Genomic DNA, 20,326 nt, shown 5'->3' on the forward strand with positions numbered 1-20,326 from the left:
AAGGAAATTATTGAAGAAGAAAGTGGGAATATAATCCTGATAGCAAGAATTACAGATGTTGGACAATTTCATTATTCATGTTGGCAAATGGGGTCCTTGACTAGTTGAGTAAATAAGATGTGCCTGACAGGGTTGTAATCATAAATTAATATTTATTGAGTACTTAAGTTTTAGGTTTGTCTGATATTATTCTTATTTGTGATCTCAAACTTAGGCACTCCTGAATAATACTGAAGAAAAAATGTTCCCACTATCATAAAATTGTGCTTTTCTCTCTTAAAAAATCAATTCTGAAATTAAAATAATGAAATATAATTTTAAACCCCTTATTGTCTTGATAGAAAAAAAAAAGATGGTAAAAGGGGTTCTTTAATTTTTATTGAAATAAAATAATGGAAAAAATAAAAAATTATAAAAAAACTATAGTTTATTGTTAACATTTTTCAATTCGAGTCTCTTTTACATTTAATAATGGATGAATTAAATGTAGGTAAAGGTAACAATATTTGGAGGTGTACTCAGAAACACCAGGGTAAAAATTAACTTATCAAATATTGTCTCTGAATTTTAGATAGGGGATGAAATGAAAACAAAAATACCAGTGACTTCTTGTCTCAGTAATTTCCTCATACACACAACTATTGTAGAGATGGGAACTCTGGCACATATGTGACTAGAACAGAAAAAGAGAAAAGAGACATGACTCAATACTTGACATCAACCTATACTGACAACTGCACAATGAATATTTATTAGGTGAAAAATGTAAATGTACTTCTGCGGAAAAAAATAACTTACTACCATACAAAGACAATATCCTCAACAAGTAAAGATATAACAAGAAAAAAGAAAAAATATATACAAAACATTGTTGAAGGAAGTAGTTTGGAATAAAGTATATACACCTGGACACTCTTCTACAATGAAGTTGTAAAATTTGATGGTCAGAATGCCAAGCAAAAGAACAAGATCAGAAGCATACCGCAGTGTAAGTAACCTTCCTGACCCTGCACAGATGGATTTTCTGTTCCTCAAATTGCCTGCAATGCTCAGGCCCCTCTCCCTCCCTTTCCCACTTCATTGAAACAATTTCTCAAAGATAACCTGCCATTTTACCATTTCCAGATGTCCAATATAGGTTTTCTTAAAAAGACTTCTCCAAATGAAGGCTTCAGCACACACCGGTTAACCATTTTCTTCTTCTGAAACTTTCTCCTCCTTTGGTTTCTGAATCCTGGAATGACCCAGCTGTTTTCCAGGCTTGTGAGATGCTAAGACATCGTGAATATTATCTTGGATTCTGGAGCCAGCTTTCCAAGGTTCAAGGTCTGGCCCCACTACTTTCTAGCGAGGTGACCTTGGCCAAATTACTCCTTTACTTTTCTTTGTCTCAAGTTACTGATCTATATCATGGATACTAATAACTAAGCTGACTCATAAAAATATGATGAAATAAACACACACAGTTATTAAATGCGCAACAAATGTAACCCATCATTAATGTTTTTGACATCTTCATTAACTCCTTAAGATTCCTTTCCTCTTTCTGCTACAAGTATTAAATTTTAAGGTTGCTTCTCCTTTTCTTCTTTCTTTTGGCTATTTTATAACTCTTTCACCTGTAGCTATTCTACCAGTGAGGATAAAACCTATGTCTTAGTAGCACGAATTGGATATATATGTATATAGATCATATCGTCATGTTTGCTAAGCTCCAATCAGCTTTTCCTCTTTTCAATTTCTTAACATCAACCACACGATTCTAAACTAAGGCAACAGCTGTGACACAGTGTACCAACAGGGTTCTAATCAAGAACCCTATGAATTCATCATTCAGGCTGTATTCACTATTTTATTCCTCTTGCTAATGACATATTTTACACCAACTGTCTTCTCTACAAGATTGCAACCTTCTTTGGAACTGGGAACTATTATTCACTAGAGTTATTATCACATGCACAAGTGTTTGTTTAATATGCGTTAAAGTTATATATTCTTAGATTAATTCTGCTTTTATTTTTCACTTTTTGAAACTGTAGTCCTTTACCTCTTACTCATTGATTAGTTCACAAAATCCTCTGTATTGCTGTACTTTTATTGAGTCACTGGCATAAAATCTTAAAATAAAAGCATAAGTGTTTTTTTCATTACAAGTCTTCTCTCAAGTAAAATCTTGAAATGCATGTTCATGGGTTTTCTTCTCTCCAGGATGGCACATTTTAGGTGGCCAGTAAATATGTCTGGCTCATATAGTCAACTTCAATATTGTACCTGATACAAGTGATTGCAAATGAGCAAACATGCAAAGTGCAAACATATGTCCTCTGTCTTTCTATCTTCAAACATAGTAAAATCCTCAACCTGAATATAGTTGTGGCACCTGTTTCATTCCCCAAGAAGGAAGCTAATCTCACATAAAATGTCAGTAAGCAAATGTCTTTACTAAACATTCCATAGATGAGATTTACAGCACACATTACAAAGATAACAAATTAAAAATTTATATTAGACCTATTTCCTCTACCCCTCTTTTCCTTCACCCCCATCAAACCATTCACTTTTTGACTTTTCTGGCTTGTAGTTCCCAGGCTTGTTTGCTTTTCACTTTTCTAGGATTAGGCTAAGCAGGTCGCTTATGCCCTGGCTTCTTGCAAATCCATATTTACATATTCATCACATCCTTCAACAGTGAGCCCCACCTTTAAGGCTAACCTTCAGATTAATCTTGGAGATATCCTGAAATTTTGTTGGAAACCTAAGTGATAAACCGCTTTTTTTCTACCTCAGAGTTTCTTTATTTCTTTAGATTCAGGGTTTTACCTCATTTTCATCCCTTTTCCTTGACATCTTCCAGAAATCCCTCACTATTTTACATTTCTCCAGTGTGCAAAGCTGCTGTGAACTTAGTTATTTTGTTCTCAAATTGCTTATGTCACGTCATTGGAATTTTTTATTTTATTTTTTGTCTTTTTCTAGGGCCGTACCTGCAGCATATGGAGGTTCCCAGGCTAGAGGTCTAATCGGAGCTGTAGCCACCAGTCTATGCCAGAGCCATAGCAACGCGGGATCTGGGCCACGTCTGTAACCTACACCACAGCTCATGGCAACGCCGGATCCTTAACCCACTGAGCAAGGCCAGGGATCGAACCTGCAACTTCATGGTTCCTAGTCAGATTCGTTAACCACTGAACCACGACAGGAACTCCTCACGTCATTGGAATTTTGAAAACGACAAGAAGAAATACATCTATCCGGGCTGCTATTTTTGAAAATTACTTTCTGATCCCTTATTTAAAGACTAACATTTTAAAGGTCTATTTAATGATCAATCTATGGTAACATCTTAATCGCGCATAAACATACACATTTGTACCACTGCTTATTGTTTTCGAGAAACAGGCACAAAAAGAGGAAGTGTAACGTACCTGGCATGGAGCTACAGAAACGATGAGACCAATTTAATTAGGATTGGCCACCAAATGCAAAATAAGTTTTTCAGGAAAGGGAAACTTATACCTAAAAGAATTCTACTTCTATTACCTACTAGCTCTGTTACTAGGGGCAAATCACTTTTAGGAGAAATATAAAGGAATCATAACAAAAGTGAAAAATAATAATTTCAAACCTAGAAAAGTGGGACAATTCTAAGATTGGAGGGTAGAGAAACAGCTGACTGGAAGATGTTGTTGTTGGAAATGGTTAGTGCCTAAAAGAGGCAAAGGTTGAGGAGACAAAAGCTATTTCTTTCTGTGCTAGACAGAACTGAATTTTAGATGGGAAAAAAAATATATTCTGCACTCTCCATTTATACAACCACTGCCACGAGCTCCCAGGGATTGCAATTCTTCAGACATCCCCAAATATAAGACCCCCCAAACACAAAGAGAATCACAAATGGAAATCTCTTCTAGCTCAAATTTTATGCTCAAACTAAATGGCATGAATTTAATTCATTCCTTTTTCCTCTTAAAATTTCCCTTAATGGTTATTTCACCTAATTTTCATGAATAACAATGGTCAAGAAGAAATTCAGTACACTTTTCTTGGTCACAGTAGCCTACTGCTATGGTCTCCAGATAGGGATTGGCCTGGATTATCAGCCTCAGTTTGTAAAACCTCACTATTATCCCAGTAATGAAGGGTTTCTTCCTTCCTTGCTTGCTTCCTTCCTTCCTCCTTTTTAGGGTTGCACCTGAGGCATATGGAAGTTCCTAGGTTAGGGTTTGAATTGGAGCTGTAACTGCCAGCCTAAATGCACAGCCACAGCAACTCTGGATCCAAATCACATCTGCAACCTACACCACAGCTCATGGACCCTTAACCCACTGAGTGAGGTCAGGGATCAAACCCGCATACTCATAGACACTAGTTGGGTTCTTAACCCGCTGCGTCACAACGGGGACTCCCATAAGGAAGGGCTTCTGAAGGACAAAGACTGAATAAAGAAATCTCTGTGCTGAAAAAGATGGTACCCTACACTGGAATTAATAGTAAGTCCAGATGAAGCAAGTAGCTAGTGGCTAGAAATCTATCCCTCTTGGAATGATCAATGCGTTCTCTCTTGAGGGAGAAAAAAAATCAGTAATCAAAGCCAGGGACCTACTCAAAATTTGAACATGGTAAAATTAGCATTTGTTACTTTCTCCCATATTTTTATTCTTCAGTGATAAAAAAATAGAGTCAAACAAGAACAAAATACCTTTTACAAAATGTCAGGAAATTTAATATCAGCATTTGTTTTTATTGCTTCCCTTTGGCTGAACCTTCTAAAGGATATGGTCAATAAGAGAAAAGCATGAGCAAAGCAATATTCTTAATGCCATGTTGCAGTGTGTCATATATTTATATGAATAAGATATTATTAAGGAAGCATTTTTAAATTCTTAAGTAAATGATCCCAAAAAGGAACTCTGTGAATCCACATATGCACTGGCAAATTCTAACTAGTTGACTGACATTCTACAAAACCACAAATAGCCCTTGGAAATTAAAAGAAGAGACAAAGTTCTGGATAAATAAGAAATGTACATATAAATGTACAAGGCTTGAGGTATCAGACAATTCAATGAAGCTATTTTGTTTTTATTAACTACCAGTGTTGCAGGAGAAGGAACATCTTGTACATTGAAAATCTACTGACACTTTAAACCTCATCTGGAATAATCAATGGAAAGAGAAAAGGAAATAGATCAGTGGAAGAGAAAGTAAATTTTTATTTAGCTTCTCTGTTAAATAAAAGAAAATTTACTGCTAAGAGGATAGATAAGGGTGATAATACCCTAGATTTATGTGCTATGAAACAATGAACATCAAAAGAGGCAAGAATACTGTTAGATAAAACTGAATGATTTGATAGTTTCAGCCCAATAAAAATAGAAAACCAGGTTTAATAAAATAACTCAAATACGACAAAAAGTGTGAATAAAATAAAGCTGCCACAATAGGTGAACTTCTTACTCAATCTTTCAACAAGCATTAACAACAGCTTAACCATAGTAAACACTGAAATTGAATTAAATTAGTTGGCCACAGAAGAGCCTTAAACATCCTGAAAGTTGCACCCTTGGTTATACGTATTCTAAAATGCTCTTATGAATCAAAGAAGGATTTTTATTTGAATGTTCAAATTTCTGTCTTTTGCTTAAACCCCTTACGATATTTCATTTTAATATTTTGTTTATATCTCATTATAATGTTGAGGCTTTTTTTCCACTGTAGACTATATCACATAGTTGGAAAGCAAAATGATAAATATGAGCAAAATCTCAACATTCAGCTGGAAATCTCAACTCCATTATTAATTTGTTTATGGTAATTTAAAAGTACCTAAAAAGATCATTTGCAAGTAGTATTATACTCTGATACATGTAATATTGTACATATAGTATTGCTTATTCATATCTATTTGCATACCTGGTAACTGAACTGTGACAGGCATGTCTTTTGTTTGGGTTTCTTTCTGTGACATAATTCATTGCTTCTCTAAAGAGGTTTTTAAGTATCAAGGTAGGTGAAGTAAAACACCAAAGCTGACACCATTACCACCACCAACACCAATTTAAAGAAAAAGGACTTGAAATTTAATCACGCTGTGCTTAAGATGATTTTACCTAAATGTCAATGATAAGGAACAGATTTTCCTTAGGAGGTTCAAATAGAGACCATGAAATACATATTTTTAAACATGACTTAAAAGTACACTTGCCTAACAAGTTCATTTTGTGCCCAAGGAATTTAGTAGTTCTTAATTTCCTTCTGATTACTATTTTTGTTTTTACATCTCTTTGACCAGCAATATCCACGGTTAACTATTTGTCATACAAAAAAGAGAAATGCAGAGTTCTTTCTGTAGGAATAGTCTAGCTCATTTATACTAAAGAAACACAAAGCAAGATAGAAATAATTTCCATTTAAGGAATTTACTGTTTTTTTTCTCATCATTTGATAACCTTGAAGCAAACTACAAAATTGTATTTTAAAATCTGCAATATAAAATATTAGAACAGATCAAAATTCAGTCTCATTTTTAAACATCATTAAAATTTTGATAAAATATGTCTTATCTATGAAACATGAAACATCCAACCAGAACACAATATTGTAACTCTTTGGAGTGGTCATTGTTTCAGCTCTCCAAACTGCTGTTATAGAATTCTGCCCTCTCCCTCAACTCTCCATGCTTTTTCTAACAACTTTCCATTTATTTCCAAAAGTATATGTGTGCTATTTCTAAAATCTTCTTATTCCTAAATTCAACTTACACTTTTAAAAAGTGTACTAAAGTGATTAGCAAACCATGAATTTTTACTAGCAAATTTAAACAATCTATATGTACTGATAGATCACATTTTATTGGTTAAAACATCTACTTGAAAAAATATGTAGTTTTTCAACTCCGTTGCAATCTTATTAACCAATTAAAGCCCCAACAGACACAAAACAAACACATAAAACCATTGTTTCATATAAAATGTAATAGAATGGCCATTTCCAAATTACTACGGTTAAAGTCAAATGCCAAGAAAATCTAACTACAACTTTTTAAAATCATTCCAAGTGTCCTAGTAGATCATAATCACAATCCTAATACACTTAAGCATAGGCAACAAAATCTCCCTTTCTCCCCCAAAGAACTGTGAGAAACTTTTGATTTTAACATACTATACTGATAAGGCTTTTATTTAATGTTTCCTGTTTTAAAAATAGGGAATAGTCTATTATTTTGCTTTCACATCTGCAGGCACACACATAACTTGATGATATAAAATTGAGAATATATCTTTAGAAAAACTTACCATTGTCATTTTTCACCATCCCATTGCTGAGTTGTTTTAATCTCTTTTGATGTGATTTGCCATTGTAGTGGATTTGGGCTTGAGCAGCCGAATTCAGCTGAATGTTACACACGTTGCACAAGGTGAAATTGGTATGTTTTCTTTCTCTTTCTGGTTTTTCTTCAAAGTCATCAGGTAAAAACTCAGCCTCACTCTCTCCATCCTGTGCACATGTGGAATCTAGGGAGGAGAAGAGAGTAGTGAACAAGCCGATCAAGATTCCTGGATTCCTATGACCATTTGGGGGCATGTATCTTTTTGAATTCGAGTTTTTTGGTCTTTTCCAGATATATGCTCAAGAGTGGGACTGCTTGATCATACGGTAGTTCTATTTTTAATTTTTCAAAGAATCTCCATACTATTCTCCATAGTGGTTGTACCAACTTACATTCCCACCAACAGTGTAGGAGCACTATTAATAATGGCCAAGATATGGAAGCAAACTAAGTGCCTACGGACAGATGAATGGATAAATATGCAATATATATATATACACAATGGACTATGACTTAGATATAAAAAGAATGAAATAATGGTATTTGCAGCAACATAGATAGACCTAGAGATGATCATACTAAATGAAGTAAGCCAGACAAAGACAAATGCCATATAATATCACTTATATGTGGAATATTTTAAAAAATGATATACATGAACTTATTTAATAAACAAACAGATTCACATACATAGAAAACAAACGTATGGTTACCAAAGGGGAGGGGGGAAAGGATAAATTAGGAGTTTGAGATTAACATATACATACTACTATTTATAAAATAGATAACTAACAAGGACCTATTGTTAGTATAGGGAACCGTGTTCAATTCTTGTAATAACCTACAACAGAAAATAACATGAAAAAGAATATATATATATATACACAAATATATCATATATTCTTATGAATATATAAGAATATATAATGTTCACATATATATATGAATATATATAAGAATCACTTTGCTATACACCAGAAACTAGCACAACATTGTAAATCAATTACAAAAAAAATTGGACTTCCTGTCATGGCTCAGCAGTAACAAACCCGACTAGTATCCATGAGGATGTGGGTTCAATCCCTGGCCTCGTTCAGTGGGTTAAGGATCCAGCGTTGCCGTGAGCTATGGTGTAGGTCACAGATGCAGCTCAGATCTGACATTGATGTGGCTGTGCTGTAGGCCAGCGGCTACAGCTCCGATTCGACACCTAGCCTGGGAACTTCCATATGCTGCGGGTGCAGCCCTAAAAAGACAAAAAACAAAACTAAACAAAACAAAAAAACCCAAAAAATTAAAAGATTCTTGGATTCATTCATACAATTAAATTGAGTAGCAAATAAGCACTGTTCTAGACACTAGAATTCACAATTTCCAGTTCCTCCCATTTTAACAGACTGCTTTCATACTATACATTAAATTTTTCTTTCATGGAATACAAATGGCAAACTTTTCATTTTGCTTTTTCTATGCCAAATACTGTGTCAAATGTCAAGTGTTAAATGACAAATGTTTAACACTCATTACCTCACTAAACTATCCTAACAACGAAAACCTGTAAATTTTTTTCTGCTTCATAACTGAGGAAGCTAAAATTTAGAATGCATGAATAACTTGCATGGGGTCAAATACCTAATAAATGGTATCTTTGGGATAAGCATTTGGTTTTGTTTATCTTCATATCACAAGCTCCTAATTATCATGCTCTTTAGTATGTATTAGTATATTAGCTACTTCCTTTTTGGCTTCAACAACTAAATAAAACTGTCTTATTTTCATATTCATTATCAATTAAGTAAAGTAACTTATATTTGGATGAACCCATCCTATGCATACAGAAAAGCTAAAATTGTTTCAGTACCTAAAATTGTTTTATACCTCAAGTACAAAAGAAGCTCTGAATATCCAACACAGCTTCATAATCAGGATGCAAAAAAGTGAGACAGATCTAAGGATTATATTGGAATACATTTTTTTGGAAGAATGTAAGTGTTATATACTCAGATAATAAAAAAGGACAACTAACAATTCCAGGATCTATGATCTTAAGATGGTAATAATTAAAGTAACTACTGTAATACATATTTTGCTATTTATTTATAAATCACTTAAAATAACACCAGCCCCTTTCTTAAGCTTTCACTATACAAGACTGCATAACTTTTATAGATCAACTATGATTTCTCCATTCCAATTTCCAGATTCTTCAAACATATTTTACTAGTCTTTGGAATATTGGCAGAAGAAAACAGTCATTATTCTAGCACGTGTTTTTTAACTACCTACTGGGTGGCAGGCACTATCCTAGGTGCTGGAGAAAAACTTACGAGCAAGACAAGGGTAGTCCTGCTATTACACAGCTTGCTGATAATTACAGGAAGAACACTGTCTTTGGTATCAGGCAAATGAGATAACAAATGCCAAAATACTGTTGACAATATATAAGGATTAGCCTGTCAGGAAAAGCTTAAAGAAAATTTAATTACTAACTCAAGCCAAACACCCAATGCTGAAGCTCTTAAAAAACACTGGAATATCCAACTCTCAAAGAGAATGAAAGATTTAAAGTATAATTCATGCTTTTTTGGTGGACTAATTTATCCAAAATATGTTAATCTGTTCTTAAAAAGGAAACTTTATCTTTCTTACTCAGGTAGTCTCTATTAGAGTAATATTAAATACACAATTTAAGTGGTCATGTTTCAAAGAAAATGTATATAGATTTTGTAAAATTATCATAATTTTATTTAAAGGAAATTATCTGAATATAGTTATTAGCTTTCCTATTTCATATAAATAAAATAATCTGGTGTCTACTAGACATTGTTTTCAGTATGTTTCCAAACTTTTTTCTAGAGTTGCTTTGTATTTTTAGTCTTTTATCTTAAATATCATTAAACCATAAAAACATTATGTAAATTAAGGTGCAGTTAATCACTGTGATATTCTATAGCCAACAACCACAGATCGGGAAAGTTGTATATCCTGAGAAAGTATTTCTAGGAGTTCCTGTCTTGGCGCAGTGGAAATGAATCTGACTAGGAACCATGAGGTTGGGGGTTTGATTCCTGGCCTTGCTCAGTGGGTTAAGGATCCGGTGTTGCCATGAGCTGTGGTGTAGGTCGCAGATGTGGCTTGGTTCCTGCGTTCCTGCGTTGCTGTGGCTGTGGCTGTGGCTGTGGTATAGGCCGGCGGCTACAGCTCCAATTAGACCCCTAGCCTGGGAACCTCCATATGCTGTGGGTGCTACCCTAAAAAGACAAAAAAAAAAAAAAAGTATTTCTATACAAACTAAAAACAAACCCAAAATGTAAACAAACACAATTAGACTTAGGAAAAAATTAGTAATAGTGGACCTGAATGATAGATTAGAGTTGGCTTTTTTCCCTTCATTTTTCCTATATTTTCAAAATTATACTTGACCATTTATTACATTTTTGGATGAAAAAGATAAATAAACATATTTGAAAGAAATAAGCCCTCCAAAGAGCTTGCACTAACCTACTCAATGAATGGTTTATGCTTGTCAGAACTAAGCCAAACTACACGGACAGTCCCAGTATATGAGCCCTTGGAACACATCATTTTTGCTAAATATATGCATACGTTTGGAAGGAAACAAATTCTTCCTTGATTACTTCCACCTTGACCTATAAAATAAGAATGGCTGCCCACAATTTAGCAGGGAGAATACTGGAGAAGAAACTTTCTTCCAAGGCTATAAGATTTATTTGCTTACATGTAAAGCCTTCCCTTATCACAAGAGAAGGGAAAAACTATGTCACCTGAGTCAAAAATTAATTTTGAACTGGGCAGGGGAGGGGTAAGGATAAAAATCTCTTAAAGGGAATAGAAAGAAAGATATGTCCATAAACTATGTCGTGTGAATGGTAGGAAGAAAAGGGAATCTCAAAAGAATTCTTGTAACCGAGTGTGATATCACAAAACATAGATTTTGTAAGACAACCTTAGTGTTTTATGGCACTCTCTGAAGCAGGAGGGAATATGTTATGAGTAATTTTTACTTTTCATATGATAAAAAAATCATTTAAATTCTGGAAGGGAATTTTTGCCCATTTAAATTGCATTAATAAAACATTTAGTGTTCATCATCCACAGACTTTTGGCAACCAGCTTGAAACACCAAATGTTTTACCAACTCATTCTTTATTTCCCCCACCTACCCTCCATACCCAGAACCACAAAGATACTACAAACATTTCGGGCTTATCTCAACAATGTGGATCTAGACTGTATCCTATAAAAGGTTTAAGGATTAGAATTATCCCGGGAATAATTTTTGTAGGTATCAAGTATTTGCTTGTGTGTGTTTTTAAATTTTGGAGCTGTGGAGCTTAACCAAAACTTACAGAAATCATTAAAAGCTGGCATATCTTTGATAAGCTACATGAGGCAATGTATCTGGGCATAAGTTGATAAAAATAAAAATGGAAACAATACTTCTTCCTGGGAGACAACGTGACTCTTGAATTTGATTTATAGTGCAATGTGTTGACCTACTTCAGAGCTTTCTGAGATAAAAACTGAAACATTATCACTTGTTATCAGAGCACCAGCTTTTGGTATCAAGACTGTCCTAAAAAGTGCTGACCTTCTTTTCCCCACTCCACTCCAGGGTCACAGGCTGTACCCCTGGTGAACCCTAAATTTTGTGTAACCCAATTGATTAATAATTAAAAGTTGGGAAATAGACACAGGAGCCAATTAAAGGGGTTCCCGAGGCCATGGCTAAATAACAAAATAACATATTATTGGATTATAACCCAAAGTATAAAATACATATCAATGAGCACATACTGAGTTTTTAAAAAGTAAATGGGGAAGAAAATACAAAGCTCCCCTATAGAAGAATTCCAAATATTTTTTGGGGGGAGGGGGCAGCATGCAGAAGTTCCTGGGCCATGGAAGAAACAGGAGCCACAGCAGGGACAATGCTAGATCCTTAACCCACTGAGCCACCTGTTAACTCCTCCAAAATAATTTAAACAGATGCCCCCTACCCCCTTCACCTCAAGCAGATATGGAGTATAATTTCCTATCCCTTAAGTATAGGCTATATGCCTAGTATTTTACTTCCAAACAGCACAGTGTGGAAAGAGGATAAAAGTCACCATATAGTAGAGAAACCTGAAAAACACTACATAAGCCCTGTAACCAAGGCTAAGTCATGTTGATGACCTTGGTAATGATATGTTGAGAATGATATTTCACCTCTGTGGTCTTCCCCACAAAAACGCATAATCCAAGTCAAGCCGTGAGAAAAACATCAAACCAACTCAAAACGAGGGACATTTTACAAAAGATCTGGCCATTACTCCTGAAAACCATCAAGGTCATCAAAAACAAGGAAATTCAGATAAATTATCATAGTCCAAAGGAGCATAAGGAAATATTAGAACTAAAGAAAATGTGGTGTCCTGGATGAGATCCTGGAAGAGAACAAAAATGTTGGTTAAAAAAAATAATAATAGGGAGTTCCTGTTGTGGCTCAGCAGAAACAAATCTGACTAGTATCCATAAGGATGAGGTTTTGATCCCTGGCCTTGCTCAGTGGATGGGGACTCTATCGTTGCCAGGAGCTGTAGTGTAGATCACAGATGCAGCTCGGATCCCGTGTTGCTCTGGCTGTGTCTAGGCTGGCAGCTGTAGTTCTAATTCAGTCCCTAGCCTGGGAACTTCCACATGCCACAGGTGAGACCCTAAAAAGAAAAAAAAAAAAAAAAGAAAGAAGGCAAACCTAATAAAAAGGATAGCATTTCAGAAATATTACTGTTCTATTACTTGCCTAATAATTGTGACGAATGCCCCCGACTGATGAGGAAAGTGGGTGGGTGGGGTTTACAAACTCTACCAACCTGGCACCTTTTTTGAAAATATAAAACTATTCTGAAACGCAAAGTTTATTTAAATTGAAAGAAAACTTAGGGACTAGTTGAGGACCATTCGCTATCTCTCTCCTTAACCAATAAATAAACATTTCTTTGGAGGTTCTGTACTCTGGGAAAGAACTAAGGCAGAAGCTTCTCTTCATCTTTTGCTCATTCATCTCCACTGCAAGAAAAGTAAATTGTATGATGGGAAGGGCAAAGGAAAAAAATCACTGCCTTGAGTAGGGCCCGCCTTCTTCACTCTGTACTTCAAATGGGCTTAAAATGATATCCTCTTATCTTCTCAGTTGCCATACAAAAACATAAAGTGTAAAGGCTTCACATCTGTGACTTCTCCAGCTGTCCTGCATGTGGCTGAGAAGTAACTTCAACTCAGAGAGGAAAGAGTGGGAAATCCAACATGGACATGGCTTCGAGCCATTTTCTCTAACTCAACTTGGCCGGCTAAATAACTAAACTGCCAATCCATTAACAATCTAATGCATCTCACCTGAGTCTTTGTGGCTAATAGTGATTGGTTCCAATGACTACACCAGTGTTATCCAACCAGTCTATGTGTAATTAAAAATTAATAAACTTCATTATATATATATATTTAATTCCCCCAATACATTATTTTTTTATTGTACAGCATGGTGACCCGGTTACACATACATGTACACATTCTTTTTTCTCATATTATCATGCTCCAGCATAAGTGACTAGACATAGTTCCCAGTGCTATACAGCAAGAACTCGTTGCTAATCCATTCCAAAGGCAACAGTCTGCATCTACTATCCCCAAGCCCTCAATCTATCCCACTTGCTCCTCCTCCCCCTTGGCAACCACAAGTCTATTCAGCCATAAAAAAGAACAAAATAATGCCATTTGCAGCAACATGGATGGAACTAGAGACTCTCATACTGAGTGAAGTAAGTCAGAAAGAGAAAGGCAAATACCATATGATGTCACTTATATCTGGAATCTAATATAAGGCACAAATGAACCTTTCCACAGAAAAGAAAATCATAAGCTTCATTTTTGTTTAGTATCCCAACAATCATAATCAACAATCATTGTTGTGATAACAACAGTCACCAACCATTAATGCAAAATTAAGAGTGTTTAAAGGAGTGTATATTAGCTGACAAATAGGCCTAATTTTATTGAATTGTGAACTTTCCTTACAAATACTTTCAATGTGCTATTTCAAAGTTAACTAGCCAGGTTCCATTGTTTTGCCCATGATTGCTTTTATCCCTTCATTGATTTGCTCCCTTTTCAAAACGGATCTCTGGGATCCCTAAGAATATTGAGGTTCTCCAATAAAGTGTACTGACAATGAGATGACAAGTTAAGAGCACAATAAACCATATTTTAAAAAGGATTTTACTCATGACCTATAAAGGCATACAACTTTAAGAGCATAAGTAAACTAAACTAAAATATTCTTGTTTTTGCAATGGCTTCTCTTGACAGAATATTTTTAAGGGAAGTTGATAGGGACATCTAAGTATGGAACACATTTAGCATAGGCTTGTCTATAAATAGTGGCAGAACTAACAGTAAACATAAAAATCCCTTTAGAAATCTTGATCTCAACAATCATTTTTCATCTAAAGGAAAATAAAATAAAATTTGAAGTACAGATATTTCATGTTTATACAGTTGAAAATGCTAGTTAAGGTGGGTCACAACCAACTATTCAGTAAAAAAATAGAAATTATAAATTCATCTGATAAGATGCTTTTAAACCTTTGAGTTTTAACAGAACTTACACAGAGGATAGCAGGTGATAAATTTTGGCTATTTCTTTCAAAATCAATTTCTTTGAGAAAATAAGTCAAAGTCTATATACTAAATACAAGACAGAATTTGTTCTTAAAAATTATTTCTCTGAAAAGAGGAATCTACTGATATTGACTTCTTTCTGCAGTCTAATATAAAGAAATTTCTCAATTATTTTTTATGGAAAAAAGTAATATTTGAGGAGGATGCATGAATCTAGGCTATTTTACTAAACAGAAGTTGTACTTTGTATAATCTGTACAAATTTTTCTAGAGTTTGCAGTTCTTATGCAACTTGTCTCGGCTGGCTGAATTTTGGAGAATATCACAAAGATTTCATCATTATTTTTGAGTATATACTCTCACAATTGCAACTATAGGATATAATTTTGAAGAAACTTTTCAAAGGTGCTCTTAACAATTAGAAAAGCTTGTGGAGGTCATTATTCAGCATTTATGGAGTGAAACAGTTAGTAAAAATATATACTACCGTTATGTAATTGGATACCAGTCACTTGGAATAAAATTTCCAGAGACAACACTGCAAATGGATTTTAAAAGCATTAATTTAGTTTGAAATAACAGGGGAAAAAATGAGGAAACTGTTAGGTTTTTTAAAGGTGGGTCTAGTGATAAGAAAGATATTGTTGACAAAGATGCCTCCACAGAGTTTAAAGTTGCTTCATAAAATTAAAATCATAAAGGAAACAACACTGTTATACATTTATGATCTAATAAAAGACTTGTAGTGGAAAAAATGTTACAAGCTTGTATTCTAAAATCTAATGTGCATTTTTTAAACTTATGGTAGAAAACTGACCATTCCTTTGTCGTCTTCTTAGAAAAAAATAGAGATAAACTTTTATTCTATATTTCCTTAGGTTAGGATTTATGTGCTATAAATTACACCCATATATACAAGTTTATATATTATATATGCCAAATATGCTGCAATAAATGAAACTTTCATTAGTGAATTTACCTCTATTTTAATAGCAATTTAGAAAAAAATCATGTGCTACTATATAAATTATATTTACAACATCTCACCTTAAGAAAATTGTAGATCACAGTGCTCTTTTACATTTCCCTTTTAAAGTATAAGTAATCCATGATTAGTGCTATGAAGTACCAACGTAAGAAAATATTTGCATTGACCTTATTCCCCACTAGAGTGCAGTATGAATTTAAAATTAAAACTATAGTAGAGAAAATTCTCATGAGACATTAACATTAATTTTATAAATATGTGATACATACACATATTTACATATAATATTCAGATTTAGTAGCAAGTATATATAGCATATCTAATGAATTCTGTGTTAATTCAGCAAAATATACCAACAAAAATAAGACAATAAAGATAAATTGGAGGGAAACCACAGAAAAGCTGACAATCTAAATCAATTATCATAAGTTTTTTTATCAATAAGCAGAAATTGTTTTATACAGTTTCTTGACTTAAATATCACTTTTAAACTTTAAAAATTAGGATATTTAAATTAGTAATATCTTTTATAATAGGAAAATAATATTATGGAAGATGAGACAAATCCAGATTAATGGGCTAGTGTTTCAATTAGTTGTTATTACATCATGGCATCAAACTGAGTTTGTTAGACTCTCTGAGATTATGGTTTTCAAAAGGTGACAGACATCTTTCTGAACATTCAAGGATTCACATACTAAATTAAACCAGGAGGGGCAGGAAAAAATGCAGAATCAAACTTTTAAATGTATACCTTTCCCTTTTATAAGAAGTATGCTAGTAGTATTGTAAACTCAAGAATCAGAATTTAAATTTTGAAACTCAGATAAAGAAAAAATTACCTTACTTTTTAAGAGAATCATCATAAAATTGTGGCCAGTATATCTTTGAGAAGAAATAGGAGCTCAAAGGTCAATATTAAAGATAAAAACAAAGGCATTGCTTCTCGGCCTTTTGGCTAAGATCAAGTGAAGATAAAAACAAAAGCAATTTTTTTAAGGTCATTATTCAATTAGAACCTATATTCAATAATAGGTCAAATATATCTTAAATTTCAATGTAATTAATCTTATCCTGCAAAGTTTCAATTTCTCATGAAAAAAATATTTTTTACAAGCATGCGTAAATAAATTTCCTATTTTCTGACCTCTTTTTCTTATTTTGGAATCTATTCTTGAATCAGTTATGTTTTCAGGGCCTCCTTGGCAACATATGACCCCCTAGAATTTATACTACCCAGTATCTGCCGTTAGAGTAGGGATGTTGAGAATGAATGGTGAGATGCACTCTTAAGTTCTCAAGTCATAATTTAAATATTAACCCTGTTCTCTTGAGAATGCACCAGATCTCTTTGTGCTTTCCTTTGTACCCTACTTTGCAACTTAAACAGCTTATATAAAACTTAAGAGTGGTTTGCCCCAGAAAAACCTTCTGAAGACCTAAATTAGAAGCGATTGTTTTGGTTTATAGCTGGTGAAAAGTTATATCAAGGAAGGAACTAGGAAAGTTGAGAATCATTGAAAAGTGATTTGACAAATATGGTTTAAGCATCTCCTCTGTGTCCAGCACTCTCACAGACCCTTGGGATACAATTAGCACATTTCATAAGCAAATATCCTAGTTCTTCATGGAGTATGAGAAGAGAGTGAAGATGTAACTATATTGACTTTGGAATGACTTTTGATAATCAGTTACATGCTAAAGAAGAGTAGGAGTTCCCATTGTGGTGCAGTGGGTTAAGAATTTGGCATTGCTGCAGATGTGGCCTTCAATCCTTGTCCTAGGAAATTCTATATGCCATGGGTGTGGCTGAAAAAAAAAAAAGACTAAAACTGTGGTATTTGTTGTGATTAAGATTTGGGGTTGCCAATTCAGCAGCTGGATGCCTAAGTTGCTCATTTATTTTATTTTAAGAAACAGCTTTGCTTTCTCTCTCATTCTTTGTACTTAAAGTCCCAGAATTTCTTTTTATTCCCATAGACCCTGTCTTCCTAAAATATATTTTGATATTTTAGGGATTTCAGCTTTTGTCTCTTCCTAGTCTTTTTTCTAGTATATGTACATTTACTCATCCAGTAAATCCAGTTGTTTTTTTTTTTCCCCACAAGCATCCCTAAAAACAATGTAATTACTCTCATTTCCATGTTTCCTTCCCCATTTCCCCCTCTCTCAGTACCAGAGGAGTAGCACAGATACTATGGATGATACAGAATATCTTCAGGCTGCTTGAGAATGTTTTCTCATATCAAAGGAAAGCTCCATGAAAACTGTATTTATTCCAGCTGGGGCAGATATACTATATAATGGTCTCTAGGATTTCCACCTCATGGTAGTCAGACCTCTGTAGAATCTACTCCCCTAGAGAACCTGAAACTTTCTTCTACAAATAGAATATGGCAGAGAGGATGGGATGTATGTGCTCACATGGGCACGATTATGTATATAGATTTTAATGCCTATTTTGTGAGGAGAGACTCTCCCTGTTATAATTAAAAAAGCAGCCTGCCATGTTATGAGCTTCCTTACGGAGAGGACCACTTGGCAGGGAGCTTAGGGTAGTCCCTTGTCAACAGCCAAGAAGGAATGGAGGCCATCCATAAGTAGCCAAATGTTACCAACCACCACAGGCATAAGAGTGTTCCCTTCCCCAGTCAAACCTTAGATGAGACCACAGCCCAGGCTGATATCTTGGTAACCAACCTCTAGATGCCTAAAAGAATTAAAGATTTACAAGGAGATCCTACTGAATAGCATTGAGAACTATGTCTAGATACTCATGTTGCAACAGAAGAAAGGGTGGGGGAAAAATGTAATTGTAATGTATACATGTAAGGATAACCTGACCCCCTTGCTGTACAGTGAGAAAATAAAAAAAAAATATTAAAAAATAAATAAATAAAAAAGAATCTGCCACAACCATACTTCATCAGCTGACTTGTTCAGTATTTCATATATGCATCTGCCCTAGGTTCTCAAATGATGTATTTTACTTAAAGCCATTTTGCTCCCCAACTCTTAAGCCCAAAGTAATTGGTGTGTCACTGAGTAATCTGACTCTGAGTCAGAGCATTTTAACTAGCCATTCAGATGATCCTTTGTATAACATTTCCTCTTTCGCTCAGATGCTGCAAGCTGTCAGACTACCCAGAGGACCCAGATAAGCAATTCCTTGACTTACATTCAGAAGATTTGAGATAAGAAATTTGTGTTTTTAGCCATTACGTATGCTGTAATAAAGTATGTCATGTAGCAATAGAAAAAAAAATGCACCAGTTAACTCTTTGGTAGTGACAGGAAAACGGTGAATTAACACAAATTTTTAAGGAAATGTATTTGTTCATCAAAAAACAGTTCCACAATAACTTACCAGCTAAGCCTTTTAAAAATGATTTGTCGGGTTTTCTTTCCTAAATGATTTAAAACACCACAGCTTCCCCTAACCTTAAACATATAAACTATATTATCATAAAACAAAAATAATCATTTCTCCCATGAAGATCTGGATCACCTGATGTACATTTTTGGCAGACATCACTAATCAATAATGACACCCTTTACTTCAGAGCCTGGATCTGGTTTTCCAACACATCACTGGAGGAAACCAAGAATCGTTCAAATTTGCCATATAAAATAAAATGCATTTGATATACCAGATACTTTGATCAGTACATCAGATTTGACTTAAAGAAAACCATTCAAAAAAAGAGAAACAGTGAAATAATCACTTTTTGCTACAATACCATTTAACATATTTTTCCACCATCTGAATGATAATCTTTTTTTTTTTGTCTTTTTGCCATTTCTTGGGCCGCTCCTGCGGCATATGGAGGTTCCCAGGCTAGGGATCTAATTGGAGCTGTAGCCGCCGGCCTATACCACAGCCACAGCAACGTGGGATCGGAGCCGCATTTGCGGCCTACACCCACAGCTCACGGCAATGCGGGTTCCTTAACCCAAAGAGCAAGGCCAGGGATCGAACCCACAACCTCATGGTTCCTAGTCATGGCGCATGGTTCGTTAACCATTGCGCCACGACGGGAACTCCTTTTTTTTTTTTTTTTTTGAATGATAATCTTGAAGACTGTTAAGTGTGCAGAACTCAATAATTCTAGACCTTGTAAAAAGAATCAAAACTGAAAATTACATTGTTAAATTATAGTAGTTATTATAAATAAAAGAGCAATGCAGTGTGGTAAATTTAAGACAGAAAATAACTATATAATATGATAGAGACTTTTTATATGTAGAAGAGTTAGTTCAAATTTTCTTATACTCATGTTTCTAAAATGTGTTATATTCATATTTAAACTCCAAATAGAGACATGAAT

At 34.4% G+C, this 20,326-nt stretch overlaps 1 protein-coding gene across 2 annotated transcripts in view; it reads right to left on the reverse strand.

The window, feature by feature from the left end:
* Positions 1-20,326, reverse strand: part of ZNF385D (zinc finger protein 385D) — a 978,174-nt gene that overhangs the window by 734,587 nt on the left and 223,261 nt on the right. For both annotated transcript variants that reach the window (XM_021069745.2, XM_084987220.1), the window contains exon 2: positions 7,296-7,514. In XM_021069745.2, coding sequence (XP_020925404.1) covers positions 7,296-7,514 — 219 coding nt within the window. The remainder of the gene's footprint in view (positions 1-7,295; positions 7,515-20,326) is intronic.

The sequence above is a fragment of the Sus scrofa genome, chromosome 13 (assembly GCF_054392235.1).
Source record: "Sus scrofa isolate SSC_HxYL_T2T_F1_AM1 chromosome 13, Sscrofa_HxYL_maternal_Yorkshire_Landrace_v2.0, whole genome shotgun sequence".
In the NCBI taxonomy this organism is placed as follows: domain Eukaryota; kingdom Metazoa; phylum Chordata; class Mammalia; order Artiodactyla; family Suidae; genus Sus; species Sus scrofa.